This window comes from Chiroxiphia lanceolata, chromosome 3, assembly GCF_009829145.1.
Source record: "Chiroxiphia lanceolata isolate bChiLan1 chromosome 3, bChiLan1.pri, whole genome shotgun sequence".
NCBI classification, from domain to species: domain Eukaryota; kingdom Metazoa; phylum Chordata; class Aves; order Passeriformes; family Pipridae; genus Chiroxiphia; species Chiroxiphia lanceolata.
In genome coordinates this window covers 55,901,541-55,924,108 of record NC_045639.1, presented here as the reverse complement: position 1 = coordinate 55,924,108, position 22,568 = coordinate 55,901,541, and the positions used below count along the sequence as shown (strand labels likewise).

The 22,568-nt window shown below is 38.0% G+C and overlaps 1 protein-coding gene across 1 annotated transcript; it reads right to left on the bottom strand.

Annotated features, from left to right (window-relative positions):
- Nucleotides 1–244: 244 nt before the first annotated feature.
- On the bottom strand, nt 245–22,267 carry NMBR (neuromedin B receptor). The gene is made up of 3 exons (XM_032684473.1): nt 21,629–22,267; nt 6,896–7,244; nt 245–4,524 (listed from the first exon to the last, which is right to left on the bottom strand). The coding sequence occupies exons 1-3, from the start codon at nt 22,042–22,044 to the stop codon at nt 4,123–4,125; spliced, it is 1,167 nt and encodes a 388-aa protein (XP_032540364.1). The 5' UTR covers nt 22,045–22,267; the 3' UTR covers nt 245–4,122.
- Nucleotides 22,268–22,568: the final 301 nt, after the last annotated feature.

Here is a 22,568-nt window from a genome sequence, read left to right as displayed (position 1 = left end):
GCAGGTGTGTTGCAAAGATTTGTTCCATATTGTAACTGAAGTGGTTTTGTTGAAGATAATTATCATGTCACAGTGTAATACTAAATGTGGTGTCTCAGGTCAGTTAAGAATTTAACCATACTGACAGGAAAGAATTGATGTTTCTGAAATGAGAAAGTTTTCATAACAGAAAGAAATAATCAGGTGGTATTTTAACAACTGTTTTAGCATAGATCTAAATGTAGTATGTGAAAAGGTTATCTCATTTATGGATTTCCTTTGTTTCTTTGACTACAGTTAGAAGAAAATACTTCATAAAATGTGTTCTACAATCATTTAATTGTTAGCAAGCAGTGTTCTCTGAAAATAGCTTTATACATACAGCTGTACTTGTATACAATATGTACAGAAACACAGTAACAGACACTTCAAAAATGCGCATATTGGGCTAGCAGTACACCCAGTAATGCTCCAGAAAGATTAACTAATTCCGGCACGCCATGCTACAAGAATTTGAGAGGAGCTATATACAGTTTAGGTTACTTACTCAAAACAGACTTGAAGTATTAGGCCTGGGAAATAATGAACTAAAATTGTGCTGATTTTCTGACAAGAAGGAGTTATAGTCTAGAACACCTTCCCCTCGCAACAAAAAGAAATGTAGCTTGCAGTTCCGCCAGAAAGCTGGCTCATGCTGTCCATAACACCACAGCACTTAAGATTCTGAGTGAGAGTATGAATCAAACACAAGCATCAAATCTACTACAAATTAGATTATTATTTTTCCGGTAGGGCACCTGTATCATCTGGTAATGTCCCCATCAGACAAATGCATTTAGGAAATAAAGAACACAATGGATTTAGAAGTCCTGTGAAATGCTATGCAGTGTAGAAAGTTGCTAAACAAAATCAGGAGCTGGGAACCAGAAAAAAACCAGCACAAATGAAGGGGGAACTTGACTGCAGCCAACGATCAGCACTAAGAATTGACAAAGGAAGATTAAGCTTTTGTGTTTTGCAGGTGTGAAATATTTGTGAGTAAAAAGGATTTGAGACTGCTCAGAAGTGCGGAATCCAAAACTTTAGAACACTAGATTGTGGAATACCATTCCTAAACCACGACAGGTGACAATTTCCTAAACCATTACACATAGATTTACAAGTTCAAATCAATTGGCTCCTTTGTGTAAAGCCTTCCAAGGAGCCACAGGGCAACTGCAATCAGCTAGGGCAGGTAATATGGAGCTGAACTACACTGAACTTCATAAGTTTTCTCATTTGAATGCTGCACACAACTTTAACTAGATTACATCACCCTATAGGTCCTCCAACTGGACCATGCTGGTTGGCATTAAGAACTTCAATCTGTTACTTTCCCTGTTGAGTGGTAAAAACTGGGGATTTTTTTTCTCAGATAATTAGCTAAATCATGTACAGATTACATCAGTTTAACTTCTTGCTGCTTTAAAAATTGGGGTAGGGGTATGACTAGTCTTGAAGACAGGGGAATTGAGAAAGAAATTTTGAACTTCCGATGGTTCCACAGTTACAAACAGAACTAAATAAGTGCAAGTGCATAAATAAGGACAAAAGGAGTAGTGAGTTGCTACACTGCATTAGCACTTCAGCTTTTGAAATTATAAGGCTGGAAACTAATTCTGAAATCCAATCTAAATTTCTGGTGTACTTCCTAGTATTCACCTTAGACAAGTCACTGCAGAAGTTGAGGATACAATGTTGTGACAGAGAGAGCTGTGCTGGCGCAGTTCCATTCAATTTCAAAGAAAAAGCTATTTAAAATTACATTTGGCTCATGAACTGGCCATAACAAAATAATTTCACAAGGTGCCTTTATCTGCCATTACTGCCCCTTCTCCTAAGAAGGATACTCTGAGCATTTTCTCTCTGAAACTCAGACACAAAACAAACCCTGCCCCAGCTAGCCTCTCACCTGGCTTGGGAATAATTATTCATCTGACACCATGCAGCTGTGTAAGGGGGAATCAGCTCTGACTCCCCCCAGAAACTTTTATATAAACAGCCTTGCCCGAGCAGCAGAAATATGTTTCCGTCTTTGTGCCTAGTTGACTACCTGTGTTGGCATGTGAACTGATTAAAAAAAATTTTTAAAAAATATACTATTTTAGGGCTGAACTTCTTGCTTTCTTGAGATTTGAAGAGCAGTTTTGCAAGCTTTGTATGGAGTATCCCTAGCAGAGATCTGTAACTGAAAAAAAAGAGGAATAGATCCTCCTAGCAAATTTGTTCTGGACATGATGGTAATTGGTATTAGAGCCTCACACAGCATTCCCAGTTGTTTTAATCCCAGGTCTGCACTGACCATGTACCTTGAAAATGTCCTCCTAGGAATAATGACAAAGATGTATGCTGCCCATGGCACTGGAATGACTAACAAAAACATTTGAAAATCATTTTTTTAGGCAGCTCAGACAGGATTTTCAGAAGTGCATTGACTATTTATGCACATGGGCCTTCAGGAAAAGAAAAAGTGTCAAATTTTCAACAGTACTGGAGCTTTGTTGAGACTGGTAAACAGTGTGTGCATGACGAATAGATCTAGAAGATAGAATAGAATCATAAGATTCTATTGGAATCTTTATAAGTTAAAATTGGAAAGGACCTCTAAGATCATCGCACGCAACCATTAGCCTAGCACCACCATGTTCACCACTAAACCATATCCCCAACTGATATATACACACTCTTTTTGAACACTTCCAGGGATGGTGATTCCAGCACTTACCTAGGTAGCCTATTCTAATATGCCTGATCACCCTTTCAGTGAAAAAATTTTTCCTAATATCTAATCTAAACATTCCCTGATACAGCTTGAAGCTATTTCCTCTCGGTCTGTCACTTATTACTTGGAAGAAGAGACTCACCCCCACCAGGCTTCAACCTCCTTTCGCAGAGTTGTAGAGACTGATAAGGTCCCCCTGAGCCTCCTTTTCTCCAGACTACATAACCCCCGCTCATTCACCAACTCCTCATAACACATGTGCTTGAAACACAGAAAGCAAACAGCTGGTACTGAGCAACCAATGCCAGCTACTCATGCCAGCCACCCATGTTTCATTAGTTGGGGGTTGTTTCAGACTAGGACTTGTCTGGCCCATGGTCTGGATGATCCTTAGCCATCAGAGTGTGTTGAGTGCGCTCCTGCATGGCATCCTTCAGTTTGGTTTTGTCTGGTCTTAATCTGGATTCTGCACTCTGAGATCTTGCTGAGCTATATGAAGACTTGCCACAGAACCCCCATGAAGTAGGCACTCAGAATTTTACCTTCTCGAATGTTCAACCCTCCCAGTACACTTAGCATCCTTCTTAGCTGTGTACTGATATCAACATCAGTTAGCAGCAAATATATAGCATGTAGAAACTCTAAACCAATGGTGCTACAGTCTTAACAGTCAGAGAAATGAGCTTTCAGACACTGAGTTCTAGAAAACCTGCATTTTGCACACATTTTTCTTTTGATATGTTAACCATGAAAAGAATGAAATTTTAGCAGATAAACTTCTGACCTCAGCAGCAAACAGAAACTTCAAAGAGTAAAATCTCAACATGTATGTCTACCAAAGTGAACAAACAAGGTGGATTTCAATGAGGTAAAGATCTGGCACTCGATACTTGAATATTTTTTTATCTGAAACTAGAATTTATGTTTTGCAATGGCCCTTTCATTGAGTCCAAAATGCCTAACAGTCTTAACGAGCAATGTTTGTAGATACCACACAGTTAAAATAATGCAAAATCTATTAGAGTAAAACATAAGCCTGGATCAATATTCAGTTGAAAATACATATTTTTTCAAATCACAAAATCTAAACTTTTTAAAGCAATATTATATCAGATACTCTGCTTTCCTTCATGTTAAACACATACTAGCATGTCCTTTAAAGTACAGTGTAACACCAGCCAGTTTTGGTTTCTCAATAAAATGTACTGCTCATTTCTATCTAAGAGTCAGACTAGGTGTGAGATAATCTGATACTGGCCAGACTTTGAGAGAACCTCTATTTTGAGTATTTAGACAGTCTAATCACGAGAGCCAAAAGCGAGTTACAAACTGCAAATAAAATGTTCAAATTTGTTTCACAGTCAAAATTTACACATGTTAAATCATAATGACATTTCTTGTTTCAAGTTGTGCCCATTCAGTTGTGTCATGGTAGTTGCTGTGTTCCTGGTATTGCTTTTCAGGGAAGTCATTTGAATGGCAGAAGAGTTGCGCAAGTAGCTGGCAGATCTCTCTTGCTGAGCTTTCTTCCTGCAGCAAAGCTGGTTGTTGAAATGCCTTCTGAAACTCTCACTGAGAAAATACAATGCAAATGGGTTGACACAAGAATTGCAGAAGCTTAGCACTCGGGCCACTAAGGTAACAACCATATGTCCTGTTGATGGATCAATCTTATTGTAATGAAAAGATCGGTACATGTATAGCACATGGTTAGGAAACCAGCAGATAGCAAAGAAGCCAACAAAAACTAGAACAATTTTTGCCAGACGTTTCCGAGTTTCCATCTAAAAAGATGAAGAGAACCCAAATGAACAACAACGAATAGAACTACTCCACATAACAGACTTAATTAAAACATGTCGTATTTTGCTTTATATTAGCTTCAACAACTATCATACGTAAGGCCAGTAAAAATGCTTCCTTCAGGGGTTGAATTACTTGTTCCGTCTCATTTACTTTCCTTTCCCACTTTCAGCTTACTTTCACTGACAGATCCTAGCTGTTCACAGTTACACAAGGTTGCTCTTTCTATACGATATACACAGCAAGACTGATTCATGACCCAAGGAAACATTGGCTTTTAGCCTGAAAGTAAGCACCAAAGGATGTCATGAACCATAATCCTTTCTGATGAGATCTCAATGCTTGGCTTGAAACTTAAGTTTTAGTTAGAAAGCTATTTAGAAACTGTTGGCTTTAAAATCTAGAGACACTGTGAATGAAATGTAGAGACATTACTAGGGTGTTAGCCATTCTATATATATATATACATAGATATATATAGATATATTTATATCCCATTGTTTTTCCTGAAGTGCCTCAGCTTGCCCCTCTCTCCTAGAGAAACCACCAAAACTGCATTACGCAGTATAAAACATCTTAATTCCAGGGTAAAGTGAAAGGTTCCATTAAATCTTCAATAATGACATGAAATGTACCTTAATTTCAGCACTAAGTTATAATGGATTACAGTGATGCTACTGAGAATGGCTGAAAATTTGGCCAGATATGAGCCTACACAGTGAATCCAAAGTGAGAGAGAGACTGGACAGATAGAAGGCACCAAAGAGAGGCAGAAAGTTTCTTCATATTCTTCCTAAAAGATTTATTATGTATATGAGGTATGAATATTTTGCAAATGCAGGAAAGTTCTCTAGCTCTGCTCAATTTTCTGGAAAAAAAAATGAAGCAAATTTATTCTAACGGTTTCAAAATTTGTGAAATTAATCTTTAAGTAGTTTTCTTGTCTCTATCTAAACAAAAAATAGTGGGGAATTCCCAAAAGATGGGAAAACTCTAACGTTTCAATTTGGTAGCATTTGCACTCATATTGCAAGAGCAAACTAAAAGGTGCAGAGGCAGAGAGTGAATTTTACGCTTGGCTTAAAGAAACATGACTTGATAGCAATAGTCTGAATTTATTTCCTCTTGCTGGAAGACATGTAAGTATACCAGAATTTTCTATTCTTCTGAGCCTCATAGATTAAAAAAAGAAAAAAAAAACAAGTAGAATGAAAAAATATGTTCTTACTTTGAAAATACATGTGAGTTCAGAAATGTGATATAAATTAAACATTTTTTTTCCATCTAGAGAGTTCAGCCAAAAGGCTCTCTATATTTCACAAGAAAATAAAATAATACCTGAAGTGCTAATATGTACGCACTTTTGACAAGAAACAGACCAGAGTAGAAATGAAATGCTGATCAAAAAGGACATGAGGGAATGTAGTCTTTCCTTTAAATGAATATGTACATACTATATATGCAAGGAGATTTCAGTTAGTATGGAAGTAGTTTTATAAAATTCTGGAAGAGAAAATCATTCAAAGTTGTTTTAATAGGCATAAGTATTTTTCTCTATCACTACTAATGCTTTTGCAAAGTGGTCAAGGTACTTTCACTGCAAAACTGATATTCGTACATATAAATGTTCCTGCTAATGTTGCTATTTTACTGCTTCCTGTGCCTTACAGGGAAGATGGCTTTGTCCAGCATTTTAAAAAGCTTTGTCTCAAAGGTATACAGAATCTATACCAAGAGTGTTATAGCATGTATAACAGAAAGGATATTAGAAAAGTGAGAGTTCAGGATTATATCCAAGGAAGATCTACTAAGAAAGTCAAAAAATAATCAGTTAATGCTCTGTGTTCATCTTTTCAGCACTCCTTGGTCTGAGAAGACCTTAGACTTCTACATAAATTTTCCCTGCTTATGTCAGTTTTCTCATTTCCAAGTACAAATAAAAGAGGGACAATTCTCAAAGATTTCTTTCCCAAAATGGCTGCCTATAGAGACAGGTGAAGCCTGTCTACATTAACTACAAAAACCATCATTCTTTAGTGTGAACATAAGTAATGGTTAAATTAGCAGCATATAAAAGCACATGTACCAATGTCATTTACTGTTAAGAATGTGGATTGATGGCATTGAATTTATATTTTTCCTTGCTCATATTAATTTACATACTGGGCTTAATACTGAGTAATTGTGAAAACTAGGAGATTTTTCAGATAATCCTTGTCTTAGTTCATGTGAAAACTGAACTCATCTTCTGTAAAATCCAAACTATTTATGTGTTATAATTCCTTTACTTTCATTAATAAGTGTATAAAAACCACAAATCTTCCAACAGGATGTAAAAAGCAAATTGCTTACCTGTCTTTTGGAATGCTCACTGTATTCTCCAGGGATGTTGTGAGCACTTTTTATTAAACTCTTTGCAATATGATAGTAGTAGATACTAATAATCACAAGAGGCACAAGGAAATATACAAGGAAAAGCAGCACAGAATGGATCTTTGGGTGCATGTCATCTGTCATGGGGTATGGTATGCACGCTGTGAAAGTGGCATTATCTGTGTCATTGATGTGAGCCAGTTCGGAGAACACTGCTTCAGGAACTGCTAGGAGCATGGAGATTACCCAGATGGCAGTGGCTTTAAGACAGGTCCATAGCACTGCACTGGAGGTCTGGATGTCCATGGGATTTACAATTGCTTTGTACCTGAAATTGATCAAAATGCAGATGAAAATTAAAAGGTATTCAAATTCAACATGTGATGCACAAGATCACTTCATGCTTTTGATTAAAATAATGTGTTTTGCTCTTATTTGAAATGTCAAGGGGCTTGTAATCTTTCTTAAATTTGCATTCTCTAAATCTCTACCTTTATTTGTATACATATTCATCAGAGGTGGCAGAGGGAGGCACCATAACCTGTGGCTGTAGGTGCCCGTTCCAAGCCAGTGTGGTGAAAGCCCAGTATCAGCCATGACTCCGCACTTTCTTTCTCCCAATACCGCCCAGCAAATCTTCAAATGTGCATCCTACCTCTGTATTTCCACCTCCCTCTTGTACCAGCACACGCACACTTAGCATTTCCTTCCCTCCTCAGCTCCTGAAGCCCAGGGCTCCTTCCTGTCTGCCACCATAGCTTTCCTACTCTAGGATAACCCCAGTCCTCCTCAGAGGAATATATACATCTCCATAAAGTCAGGCAGAAATTACTCCCAACAGCCTGCAACTACTAAACTCTTACTTAAACATTTCCACATCCATAGTTGGAAGCTGCTGCTCTACACTGCATTTTGGAAAACTGTCTCATAATATATGATTACATATAAACCTTTGTGGAATTGATAATTTCATAGCCCTTACAATGAAAACAGGAAGAATTGCAGAGAATGGAAATATCACTCTACGACAAAGTAAAGTAAACAAACAGAGGTAGACTCTGGTCAGGAATTATTTTATTAAACAACATCATTGCAGGAAGAGAGAAAAATTGAAATTTTCCACAAGAAAATGTACATGCTAAAAGGGCAAGTATACTTTGAGAAAAATTTATGGGGGATATCTTAATGTTTCCCTTAGATTTTTATTTTTTTTTTTTATGTAAGTTATGCTTTAATGTTTTTATTAAAAACTAAACCTTAAATAGAACATTTCAGTTTGTCTAAGGGGTGGTAATTTGGAAGGTTGCTTTGTCTCATAAGTTTTTTTAGCTTTCTCAATTCTTTTGTTTTTATTTTCGATGTGATTTGAAATGGCTGGGGTTTTTTTCTGAAACAGCAAAAGTTTTGAGAATTGGAAAAAATATTCTTCTTTAATATCTAAAGGAAAATTTGATAAGAAAGGAGTCAGGAGAGATTCTTACTTCAGGTACATAACTTCATTCATCTTCCGGTCTTTCTAGTCAGTGGAGATATACTTTCAAAGAGTGATTCAGATTTCAGGTGCATTAAATCACACTCTGAGGTGTTTATTTTTCTCTGTTAGCTATACAGTGAGATTAGACTGAGAACTCTAACTTAGATGCCTATCACTTTGTGATAAGACTCCATATCCAAGCATCTAGATACATATACATGCATATAGACATTTAAATATGTATGGCTATGAGCAGGGGTCTAAATACATACCAAGGGTTAGTTTATACCCAAATATAACATAGTTGCTGAAGGGACTGCTGGGAAATGGAGTTGTGATCCCAGATATCCTTTATGGCTAATTTGCAGGTCCTGACAGGTGGTTCTTAGCCTCTCAACACCATGAGCAGATATTTGATGAATTTTGGATTAAAGCTGTACCACCACACAACAACTTTGAGTTTGCTGGCAATCAGCACTGCAGCTGGCTGTGTCATGAAAATGTCTGGAGCAGAGCACTGTCTTGGTACCTTTTCTTCTGAGAATATTTGAGTCAAAATGTGCCTTGGAGTCCTCTGTCTCAGAATTGTGATAATTTTTTTTATCACCAAATAATTGAAAATAATGGCTATTTATGTGCATATCTTCTCTGAATTCAGAAAGATTTTTATTGTATCTTCACCCATATCATGCAGTAGAAAATGAAACTCAGCAAACTGTCTTTGTTAATTTATGTTTACCATTTCTGCTAACGCACAGTGAGAAACTCCCTGGACACCAAGGTGTAAAGAAATCCTTTATACTGCCATAAGAAGGATAGAAGCTTCTTCACAAAGCATGAATACTACCCAACAAAAACTGTGACCTTATTATTCAATAATTGTTTCCTATTGCTGTCTGCCTTGATTTCATTACATAGAGACAGACCCTCTATTTCATTTCATTCAACTGAGGTGACGTCAAGTCCTTACATCTGCTTATTTTTAAAAAACTTTACATTCTTTGGGAAGAGCTGGTTTGGAGTCTTTGGGACATGGGGAGGGCATTGGACAAAAATAATATATTGTACTACAGATTATTTTTAGCTTTTCTTTCCCATTGCATTGCTTCAAACTATTTTGACCACAGCCCTATGACCCAAGACAATGACCGTATCACAAATAATTGTTTTAGCATTTGGTCTAGTTAATCTCTAAATGGAAGACCTTTTCAGAAGACTTCACATTAGAAAAAGACGTGGCATATATTTCTACTTTGGCTGTTTCAGTAAAATATCATGCTTTTCCTTGAGCTATGACTGACTCCAGTTGGAAGGCATGGGAGCAAAGTGCCCCTTTTCACAAAACAGCTGAGTTTAGTACAAAAAAATTTCTTTTATTCTACTTGCTACTTTACTGACTACAAGTGTCCTTCTTCTTCCTAGAACTCGGCTCTTCGCAGTACTCAGTGTCAACGAGAAGAAAAAGACACTAAGTGCTGTACAAAATCTGTCATCTTGTTCATATCTTTGCGAAGATATAGAGTAGAAAGAGACAGGTTACAGATAAAATCAAATGTAAACTGAATGAAATGAGAAGTGTTCCCAAAGTGAATACACAAATTCTTCCTTTGTATAAAACCAATGTAAGGCTAAGGCATACCACCAACCATTCAAATTAAAAAAAGCATATTTTCCGTCTATTAAAAAAACACCAGTAAATTGAGCAAAGGTGCAAATTAGTCAATAAATCCATCTTTTCCTTTACTTCACTGATGGAAAAAAAGCAAATTATAGATTTATGTGAAGTTCAGGAAATATTCATAAATACGCATTTGGTTTTAATTAGAAACCTTCACGTAAATTCTGTCTTCCTATATCCTTTATCATTATGACTGCTGACAAAGAGACCCCAACTCAGGAAACACTTCCTTTCTTTGGAGCTGTGGTTTCTGCCAACAGACACAAGCACAAACTTGCCCATTCTGCAGATTGGTTTTGTTTGTATAGTGTTTTTTCAATAGAAAGCAATCTCCTCCCTTCTACACAACCCCAAAAAATTGATGAAAAGAATATCCTCTTCCTCCAGCATTATAACATGTTGCTACCTTATAAACACTAATCTATCTTATTCTCCTAAACTTTGTTTTCAAAGCTACTCGTAAAGGTATTTATCAGCTTCAAACTAGAATGGAAAGCTCCATTCCTGTCTCTGCTGCTTCCACAATGCTATTCCCCTCCCACACACTTGACTTTAAAAGAAGCTGCTCCATGCTTAGAGCTAAGCTGTCTTTCCATTACATTGCTGCTTCCTTTCCTAGAGTACTTAGTTGTGATAGCCTTAAAAACAAAAACAAAAAACCAAACAAAAACCAAACAAAAACCAAACAAAAACCAAACAAAAACCAAACAAAAACCAAACAAAAACAAAACAAAAACAAAACAAAAACAAAACAAAAACAAAACAAAAACAAAACAAAAACAAAACAAAAACAAACAACAACAACAACAACAAAAAAAACAACATGAAGCATCTAGACAACACTTAGGCAGCAACTGGACTAAGATAACAGCCAACATTTCCAACCAGAATTGCCACAATATCTCCTTGCCATTTTGATTCTGGATTGTCTGTTGTCATTTCTTAAAAACCCTACAGACCAAGGACTTTCTTCTTGTTCCTGTTTATATAGCACCTATCACAAATAGGACACTAATTTATAACTTAGTTTTCTACATGCCATCACAATGAAAATAAATATAATAATGAAGTGTCATAAAGCAAGGAGAGACACAATTCAGGCAGGGCAAATCCATATTATTTTGCTTTAATTTGCATTTCAATCCTGAAGCTGGAGGGGTTGGTATAATTTGCCTTATCATAAATAAGTTTTTTTAAGTGATGTTGCTGTGCCATAGTACTGCATTTCCTGAAAACTAGAGTCATTTAACAAAAGCATTCATGTGATAATCTTTTATTGTGTCACTGCATGGTGATTTCAAACACAAAAAACCTAACAACATAAAACATATCTGAATAGAAAACACAGCTGTATGGTCAGTATTTGTTAAAAATACAAATACCGTGTCCATTCCACTACAGTAGCATGAAATTTTGGATGGGACCAAAGTCCTTTTCCTTGTATGGTAGTTCATTTGACTCAACTCCAGTTGAATAATTAAGAGGAGAACAATTTACCTAGCCAAGAACAATATGGGATCATTTGATGTCCCACATTTGTGTTGTGGGAACTTCTTTCACAACAAACTGTCTGAAATTTGCATTTATTCTATTTTATTCTTACAAATTCTTGCAATGCAAAAAAGATATCTTAATCTTTTTTTTTTCCACAGATAGTCCCAATATTTTTATTCTGTGCTTATCTCTTAAAGGCAAAGAATTGCATTCACTCAGGAATGAGCACCTCTCAATATAATGAACAGTATTTGAAATGAAGACCAGCAGACCATGTGTACACACACTTAAAGCGAATGTCAATGACATGTGTTCTGTATTTCATAAGGGGAAAATCCCAAGATTTTTCCAAGGCAAAAAAGTTTTCTACTACAGAAATATGCTTTGTTGAGCCAAAAAGCTATCAATAATGCTTCAACAAAAAAGTCTGATTTAAACTTTTAGTTGATGATTTCTCCACCCTGAAAGCAATCAAAACAGAAGTTTCCCAGGATGATGGGTGTTTCTGCATGAAATATATTACCTGTCCTGTCCACTCAGTGTATCAGAGAAGAAATTTCGGTTTTCCTTTTCATTTTTTCTTGTCTTGCTACTTCTTCCTCTTGCTATTCACCTCAAATTAGCTAACTATGCTTCTTACAAGCTCGTACAAATCTTGCAATGCTAACTCATTGCCCACAATCTGGATTTTTAGTTCTACTTCTCTAAAGCCATTTATTTATAACTGCAATAGTTAAAAGTACCATCAGTAATTTCTTCAATTCTCCTCCTGAAAGAAAAATTAGTAAATTGTTTCAGTGGCTATTATTCAGAAAAGTTCATATATTTCAGTATTCCCAGTAAATTTATATTTAAGTTTGATAATTCCAAGTCACTCATCAACATATGTTTGCATATCTTAAGACAGACAAATAGGTGTTCATTAGAGTTGCAGTTTCTCTAAGTTTCTACTTAGAGAAAAGAGAGAGACAAGACAAGATAAGGCAAGTAAACATGAATGTAATCTAATAAAGACTTATGCTACATTTATATGAGCAAACTAAATAGTGCTAGAGTCTGTTCTTAGGCCTGGTGGACAAGTGGCATTGGCTGGACATCCATGAATAGTTCAATGCTTTAATATCCCAATATGAGACCATCACTTCCAACAAAACTAGGCATTTTACACTTCTATTGGTAATGGCTTCTGAGCTTGTGTTTAATATTAGATCATGCCTAGAAATTGTTTAGGAGAATATTGATTGACCCAGTTGAAAACCACACCATGAACTGCTCTAACAACTGTTTGACAAATAGCTGACTTCCAGTGCTCAGGCCTATGCTTTGGTACTGTTGAATATGGGTTTGTGATTATATAAATATATATATATATATATATATATATATATATATATATATATATAACACATAAATATGTGCAAACATATTTATGTGCATGGCAAAAACCCCACAGACTTTCAGGTGCCTGGTCCCAAAAACATTATCCAGAAGCCTCACACAATGGTTGGCCCATTCCAACCTACTGTGCACATTCTTTCTTGACTTCTAAAACTAAGCAAGCAGTTGTATTTCCCCTGCTGTGCATGCCAGGATTGTACCTACTTAGTTTGCATCTAAGCTTCATTAGGATCCTGTAGCTAAGCACAGAAAAGCTGAGGAGCCTGATCTCAAAGTTGTGTTTAAATAAAGACTGGAGCACACCAAAATCATTAACCTTCACAAAACTGCCATGGCAAAGGCAGCTCTGGTACCTGCCTCTCCAAGAACAAAACAGAGTCATTTGTTCAGCCATTGATCAGGCCTGCTAGACAGTGGCTCAAAATTAACATTTCACTTGTGAGGAGAGAACTCTATTCTTAAAGTACAAGGCAGTTTAGCATGTGTATTCTCTTGGCTTTTATTGCCTTTCTGGAGCATTTACCTCATTCCAACACTAATCTGGGATTCTGGATTTTGGATTCTGCTCTGGAGGGGTGGAGAGGCGGAGGGGAAAGTCAGCACCTAGGCTAGACACCAGGCATTGCAATGTGGAGCTAGGACACCTTACCTACTATTGGCTTTGTTCACTCGTTCTCTGCTCTCCATTTAAAAAGAAAAAAAGGACTTTGAGAAAAGAGAAACCCGTATCTCCAAATGGGCTTGATCCAAATTCCACTGATATCCCTACCTTTCAACTGATGAGACAGAGATGCATGCTTATCTGCATATTCACAGTATGCTTACTACATGTGTCCCAGCAACAATATTTATACATATTTCAATGAAGAAGATCTCACAAAATCATCACTGATGGAGCAGAAGGTCAATAAAAATATCAGTCACAGACACTAAAGTGCCTGGAAGCAGAAATCCTGAGTGTAAACTATGTTCAGTGCCACTTAGGAGGGGGTTAACAAGGTCCAATGAGAACACCTTAGGACATCTTCCCAGGACATTCCTGCATGGGATAACACTTGTCGTGGGGGGTCTTGGGAAGAAGAAAGCATGAGTTAGCAAAGAGACTACAAAAAGCCATTTTGAAACATGTTTAAACCACAGTTTAAACCATGTTTAAACCATACCGCAGATTTACTGCCACAGTTTACCTTTATAAAAGTTCTGCTGTTACAAAACATTTCCTCCCGTTTCCTTGAGGAACTCAGTTATAGTCCATGCCATGGTAGATAGCATACTATTGCAGAGAACATCACATAGTCAGATGATTTCTAGAAACGTTACAAGCCAGGAAGAATTAAATAACCAAATCTCTATTAATATATCTAGAACAGACTTAGATTTTACTATTTGAGAATTTAGACCCCAAAGCTCTAATTTCTAAATTCAAAAAGCAGCAACTTCATTTATTTGCTCCAGTATTATCATCTAGAAGGCTCCACCCTGCCACTTTTAAAAAAGTTTCCAGTTCAGTTTCATTTGCAACTTCTATTCTTAGTCTACCCTGAAATCAGTGTAGATGGAAAAAACAAGTAAATACTATGGTAAAAAAGGGAAGATTAAAAAAATCAGAGGAAAAAGTTAAAATAGCAATCCTTAAAATACAAACAGACAAACTTGGAGCTAAAACACAAACATGTCACTATTTTAAAAAAAATACTGTGAAAATCAGTTGGAAAAAAATGAAACCATATTTGGGATAGTCATGTGAGGGAAAAAACAAAATCATATGAGATACAATGACAACATATTGAATAATCCATTTCTTTCATGTTTGTACACACACCACAATTTTGTTTGCATATATGCTCACACAAAGCTGGAAATATACAAACCTGTATGCAGCAGATGTAATTACACCAAGCTCCATGTGGGTTGTTTGCCTCTGGTTATTTTCTCTGATATCTGACAAGTTGTGTGAAGTTAATGCCAAAACACACTTCTCTGTAATGGATACCAAAGGAGGTTTCCTCATACATTCCACAAACTCCATGAACTAGTAATAACTTACTTGCCATTTGTAATTACACTGTCAAACTTGGCTGAATCTCAGCATAGATTTAGAATTTTGTAGTGGACATACATGTCTAGACCTAGGGATTGCAATTGCATATACATTGTTTCATTAGTACATATAAAAACACATAAAAATAATTTAGCACCAGGAATATATAGTCTGGAAGAATGGTTCTGCAGCAAAATTCATATGATAAATACAGAAGTTCTTCTATAATTAAACTATTCAAAATGAGGACTCAATTAAACTATCCCTTTTCAGGAGAATATTTGAGAGTCCCATCACTCCGCACACATATAAAAGAGATCTATTATTTATTCTCTAACAAATTTATCATCACAGCAAACATGTAAAAGCTTTTCCCTAAAGAAAGCACACTTCATTTTTGACATAATTTCTAAGGACATGACAAATGCAGACTTGAGGATTCCAACAGTTTGATTCGTATTAACCCATTGTAATGTAATACACAAGGTAGTTGTGTACCATGTCATGGTAAGAGCCAAACAGATAAAATAAATGAATGGAGATTTACATGCTTGGTAAGAATTGGGCTGGATTTGCTGTTAAGCAGCTATTTTGTCTGTCCCCGGCACAGGCTTTTACTGAATTGATCAAAGAAGCAGGAAACAGGAGGGATGCTTTTGAAGCTATCTCTCAGGGTTTTAGGTTGCAGCCCGTGAAAGGCTACTGGACACTGGCATTTGCATTAGTCAAAGCAAAGCTGGCTGTTGCCAGCACAACACAGCCACTGCATTGATCACTGACCAGGATAAACATCACAGCCATTTCTCACTTTGCCATCCTCTATCTAAGCTGCTTCTGTATGAGTTGAAGAGCACACACGGGACACAGGCACAAAGGCAGGAGTTTAACAGATGTATGTGTCTGCATGAATTTTGAGAAACAGTTGTCTAGCTTGGGAGGAAAATGTTATTTACTGAAAAATCATTTTCAGCTGTGTAAAGATGGACACAAGTGGAATTTCTCCAACAGCTGATTTGACTTGCCTGGCTTGGACAATATTACCCTAGAATAGTTGACTCCTTAACCTACTCCAGACATAAAATTCTTTCTGCAGTGTTCTGTGGGAGTTTTCTTTTGTTTCTTCTGAAATATTTGCCATCATATTCTTTTGATCTGTATAAAATGAATATAAATCAATAAGAACATTTTAGAGTGGAGATAGGTGAGAACAGGCTTCACTGTTTAACTTGACAAAGCTGTTTTAGCAAGGTTTATTTTGTAAATCAAGTTGGCACACATAAACTAAAATACAAGTTGAAAAAATGTGACAGACAAAGCTTGCCAAATGATTCTTATTTTTCTTTTGCTTTGCCTGTTATTGTGTAATTATAACCATATTGCTACAGCCTACAGTGAAGGAAACATCTGGACTATGATTCATTTTAATGTTCTTCAGTGATTCATTCATTCAATACATTTACCTCAAGTGTATGTGTTTCTAAGAAGATTCATATTTCGACTTGGTCCATATAATTTTTTTTCCCCATCTACTATATACAGTTTTTCTCTTATACAGATAATCTTTCATTTTACCTTTGATTTTTTTCTTTATTCCTCAGTTAATTTTCAAGATGTCATTTAATACTACTTTCCTTGTAAAGGTTCTTTAATCCCTGAATATCAGCTATTAGAGCTCAAAAGGAAATCATGTCCACTTTCCTGCTTCACCTGCTCCACCACATATAATAAGAAATGAGGATTCCACATTTCTCCAACCATAGTATTTCAGCCTGAATCAGCATCTTCCACAACAAAAGAGGAAACTGTAAGTAAGTTCTGAAATGAGTAAAAAGAAATTTTTATTAAGGTGCTATTACTAATGAAAAACCTAAAGGAGTTATCAGTGCAGCTTTTTACACTTCTGAGTGTCTTCAAAACACTTCCTTAGTTCCCCCAAAAAAGGGAGACAATAGACATGCAAACTGAGCCAAAATGGATTTTATCAACTGTCATCAGAAGTCATCACATAAATAGTAAACTTGCAAAACCCATTTTTTAGCCTTTTTACAGTTTTAAAAATACAGATTGCAATCTTACACATTTAAAGCAAATAAACAAAGAAATAAAACAAACCAACAAAAGAAGGATCAAATAGTTTAGCTATGCAAATCTATAGAATATATTTTAAACATCTCAGGCACTGTATTTAGTTATTTAAGTATGAATTTAAATTTTCAAACTCTTACCTGGTTAATCAAGTATTTGTCTCATCAAAGGTGTCCTTATGTCACACTTTTTAGAAAGAAAGCAAAGAAGATGCTATTTTAACTGCAGCAGGGTGAGTTCAGCTTTGCTGCCTCCATTAGAGTGTAGCAGGACTGCATTTGAGCTAACACATTTAAATCCTTCATTAGAAAGAAAATTCAATGTAGGAAAAGTAGCAGAATTAAATTTAATCCTATTGTCACAGATTACATTAAAAATGAGGCATAAACCACAGCCAAGGAGAAAAGGAAAGGCTATGTGGGACAAATCTAGAGCTGTTTGAAGACATTGACATATATTCCTTCAAAGTTTACTCCAGTGTCTTGGTATTTTGTGGGTACCACACAATAATGCAGTAATGGCCAAAGGGTACAGTTACTCACTCTTAATTCACTGACTCCTGAGCTTCTACAGCCACCTCTCCACACCAATGTGGCATTCAGACCTCTAGCTCTGAAAAGCACCTTGGAAACACCTTTCTGTTCTTGCCATCTATGTCTTTACCTTACCTGGATTCCTTACCAGGAGCAGGTCCTTGCCCTACCTAGACTCCTTCCCAGGAACAAAGCAGCAAGACCTCTTACTCTGAGAAGAAAGTGAGGAACCTCACAGGCCCAGTTTGCATTCTGAGCTAACTGCATGGTCCACCACGGACATAAATTGGAAAGGCACTCCCTGGAGTAGTGAACAAGTTCATGGAATGGTCCAAGTCAGATTCATCTGTGGCTTCTGCCCTTTCTTGCAATGAGGAGATATTGGCACACATTTTCTTCATGTGCGTCATGCTGCAGTCCCTCTGGTAACACTTCTCACCTCTTTATTTTTATCCTCCTTATCAAAGACCACACCAAGTCCTGGGACTTTCTCAGTAACATCCTTTAGATCTGGTCAAAACTGCAGTCCATGAACCCTGGAGAAACAAGCTCATCAGAGACCCCACTTTTAATTCCTTGTCCCATCACATCTTTAGGAAGTGCATCCCTGGCCTTCATACATCAGCCCTGTGGGCACTTTCAGGGTGTGTTGAGTGCTATTGGGGGCGTTCTGCCCTATGGTGCCCTGAGTTCCTTTTATTTTATTGTTTTGTATATTTTTGTCCTTCAGCCCCCTTCTTTTTTTTCATTTGTCATCCACTGTAATTACTAGGTTTTCTCCTTCTGTAATCCACCTTCTCTTTTTTCCTTGGTTTTATAAACCAGAGAAATATTAACATTTCCAGACGTGATCTAGTTTCTCCACAATAGAGAAGAGTGGCCATGAGAGGCGCAGGTGCTGTCCCTACGCATCTCCTGCATGGCAGTGAAAAGGGATGTCTGGCTCAGCAGCACAGCTCCTATGCTGCCTTCCCCACACCATAGCAGAGGGAGATTGCAACCTGCTCTCACACTAACACCCTGCACCACCAGTGCACCACCATCCCCACCACTACTGCTGACCTCCCATCACTCTCTGCCCCAACACATGTGGGGCTGCATCTGGGCACCACTCCCTGGTCAGTCAGGCCATCAGGAGTTCAGGGATGGGAAGAACCAGCTTCTATTCCTGTGATGAGGGTGGGCAGCAACCTATGCTGTGTGCTCCTAATTTCAGTTTCCAAGTGTGCTCTAGGGAAGTCTGGGAAGAATTGTTAAAAATTACATATCATGTTTGTACACATACACAAAAAAAACCCAAACCCAAAACAAAACTCAAACCATCTCAGTACAAGATAATGAAGCTTGCAGTTAAAAGGTGCATGTTTGTCAGACAGAAAGCATTACTGATGCTGAAAGGGGCTTCTGTGACAAAAATCCATACGAAATAAAGCAACTTTAGAAAATATATATATATATATGCAATTAGTACTATTTTTTCTTCCTTAAATCTTCAGTTTGTTGGTAACAGTCATTCAGAGTTTATAGCTTCTGTAGCTGCTTTTGTTAAATGTATCAACATACATGTAAACCATCATGTAGAATTTCCACATAAGCTATAAGTGCTAATTACACTGTGGAAACCAAGACAACCTTCCTTATCCTAATTCACGCAGGCATGTTGCAAAGAATTCTAATATTCCTCAATCTGTTCCTTAGTGGAATCAAAGTCTGGCATTCCATACAGTCCCATGGCAACAGGGAATAAAAAGCAGGAAAGGCTTTAATTACCATACATTAAAATGTACTTTGAGCATTATCTGTGAAAGAGACAGAGAAGACATTGTGTATCAGACCAAACATGTACTGGATTATAATGGAGCACGTGTAGTGACATCACTGCATACAAACATACTATGCTAGATTCACTTATCTGGAGAAAACACTGCACCCAGCCAGGCCTCACCTCCTCAGCACCTCTTGGGTGCAGGATGCTGCCACCCCCCCGATCTGCCTGCATAATTAACCATAACTGATCTAGTCAAGACGACACATGTTAGGATCAGTGTGACACAAACCCCTCCACACCAGTGGACCCTCTAGTTCAACACAAGTGTCGTACAAAAAAAAGTAGATGTGATTCCAACTCAAACTCCACTGACAGTTTAGCCAGCTTCACTCAGCGATATCTTGGGCCCCTAGGAGACTGGTCTCCGAAGTCAGTGGCTGATCTTCTGACTGGAAAATAAATGCTTTTTTTCTCAGTAACCAAAAATAAAATTGCAGAGTTCAAAGAAACAGAGTTGTTTAATTCCTAGTAAAAACCATTTCTGACATTGGTATATACTGCAGACTCCAAAATGCTAGAGGAATGTATTTATTATGAGCTTATATGATCTCAGCACACAAACTGAAGTTGTTTTCTGGTATGTGCAATTCTAAATGCTTTCAGTGTAAACAGATTCAGCATTATTACTTCTTGAATCTTTACTGATATTAAAGGAAGGATATAAAATTATATGGAAAGATCAAACAATGAGTGCTCCAAATCCATATAAAAAGCAAATGAATGAATCCTTAAATCACTGGCATTCTCTCACATTACATTTCACTGGGAGACGATCTCCACTTCAAGTAACTTCTTCCCTTTTCAAATAAGATACCACAATAATAATTTTAAGCAGTGGAAATAGAGCAGAAAGAGCACTGCAGAGTTTCCTTGGCTCTTTAAGGACAGATTTTGACATATCTTTAACTGATTTAATCAGAGTGTTACAGGTGTTCACTTTAGTATGTTTTGCAAGCTATCATTAAGAAAATATAACCAATTTTCATAAGTTATGAAGTCTTTATAAACAAGTGCGTTCAGTCCTGTTTCAAATACAGCTGAAATTTATGTCTGCTGAAGACTATCCTCAGGTGTAATCAAACAATTTACTGAATTAAAAAAAAAATTACAAGACCCTATTAAAAAAAGGATTAAAAGTTTTAAAGAAACATTACTATAATTGTGAAGATATATCACTTAACTCAAGACTTCACATTATGCACCAGTATAATGCAGTGGCTCAGTTTAAAACCCAACAAAATAAAATGGGATAATTTCTATGGAGAAAGAATTAAATATTTTCATTTCTGACTTAAAAAAACCCTGCTTAGATAACAGAAGAAAGATAATTTCATTTAATTCAAGGTTGCAATTACACTGCAAGATTATGTCTTTCAGAGCCTGAAGCACAGTCCAAAAGGTAGTCAGTTGTTATGAATTCCTTAAGTACCCCTTCACAGTAATTGGAAGGAAAAATTGGGGATCCAGCTCTTTGGTTCTTCCTAATTTGACAAGTACTGAAGATGAAAGTGTTACTTTCTATTTATTTTGGGGTATTTTTTTTTCCACTTTTCTAAAAGTTCAGAAGACAAAAAGAATAGTTTGAACAAAAGTTTAAGACTGACAATTACAACAGAACAGTTTGGTGCCTCTGAATTCCCAGAAGCCAAGCTAGTTCTGGCAGTCACCTCTGGTAACCTGCTCTTCTACTAAGGCACAGATACACATGCACACACACACATACATACACTTTCTCAGCAGAAAGAAACAAATTGATTAAAAGTACCTCTGTGCTTGACTTGGTTTAAGTTGCTCACTGCCTGTTAGCATAACACTGTGACTTGGCAAGGGTCATATCTGGCATCTAAAACCTTCCTCAAATGAATAAGATTTCAGTATATGGCCTGTTACAGGCCCATCGCAGAGGTGCAGAAGACAGGGCTAAACCCAGTTTTTGCAGCTGACACCCCGGAAGCTGAAGGCCCAGGCACACCCATTTCCAGATACCTTTTAACTCCGGTTCATACCAGACTTGCCATCGTCAGTGAGGAAAGAAGGAGCACAGGCACCTCACAAGCTGGAATGAGGGGACTGCAAACCAGGGACACCTTATCCAGAGGGGCACTTCACCTTTCATGCTAGCTCCGGCCAGCCTTTGCCCAACCTGCAGAGAGCTGAGAACTGGCAGCCCAGCTTTCCTACCTGTCAGCACTGAGGGCAGTGAGAGTGAAGACGGAGACACCAACGGAGGTGAGCTGGATGACAGGGATGAGCTTGCAGCCCAGCTCCCCAAAGAGCCACTCCTCAGAGAAATACCGGGAGGCGTCCACAGGGACACAGGTCACTAGCAGCAGCAGATCACCAGCTGCAAGGCTGGAGATGAAGATGTTGGGCACACTTCTCATGGCACTGTTGGAAATGAAGATCTTCATAAGCGTGATGTTGCCCAGCAAGCCGACAGTGATTATGAGGAGGTAAAGCGATGGGATCACACAACGGATGATGAACATGGCCGTGCCCTTCTCTGGGGGCAGCAGGGCTGTGTCGGGCACCAGGTGGGCACTCCCATTCTCCCCAAGGGGTATTGTTGTGAGCTCGGGCGAGAGCTCTGGCTCCATCCTCCAGCTTCGGGTGGTCTGAGGGTCTCTAGGTGCAAAGTGCAGTGGGAGCCACTGGAAAGCTTTACTTTTCTGCAAGTCAACCAACTTTCTCCCCCCTTCCCTACTGCCTTTCTTCCTTCCCCTTCTTTGACGAGTTTTTTCCCTTCAGAAATGCAGAAGAATGTCCAACGGTGCAGTGGTGGGGGAGGAAAATAAAAATTCCCATGCTCTGCCCCTCAGCTTTTCGCACAAGCCTGTCCCGGTGGGCAGGTGGGCAAGAGATCCTGAGCCTTGCGGGCAACGAACGCCGTCAGGACAGCGGCTGCCTGCCCTCGTCCCCGGGAGAGCCCTCGGATGCTCGCTCCGGCCACCTCCCCGCGCTCGCAGCGGCCCCGGGGCCGCCAGCGCTGTCCAGCGGCGCCGGCGCTGCTCGGCCCGCAGCTGCGGGCGGCGGCGCCGGAGGCGGGGGTGAGGCGCAGAGCAAGCTCCCTCCTTACTCCGCAGCCCCGGTTTATACCTGGTACCGGGAGGGGCCGCCCCGC

Coding starts and splice junctions, on each gene's coding strand:
- NMBR (XM_032684473.1), bottom strand. CDS start 22,044: ATGGAGCCAGAGCTCTCGCCCGAGCTCACAACAATACCCCTTGGGGAG. Junction 7,245..21,628: donor ACTGCCCTCAGTGCTGACAG/GTAGGAAAGCTG, acceptor GATCAATTTCAG/GTACAAAGCAATTGTAAATC. Junction 4,525..6,895: donor GTGAGCATTCCAAAAGACAG/GTAAGCAATTTG, acceptor TCATCTTTTTAG/ATGGAAACTCGGAAACGTCT.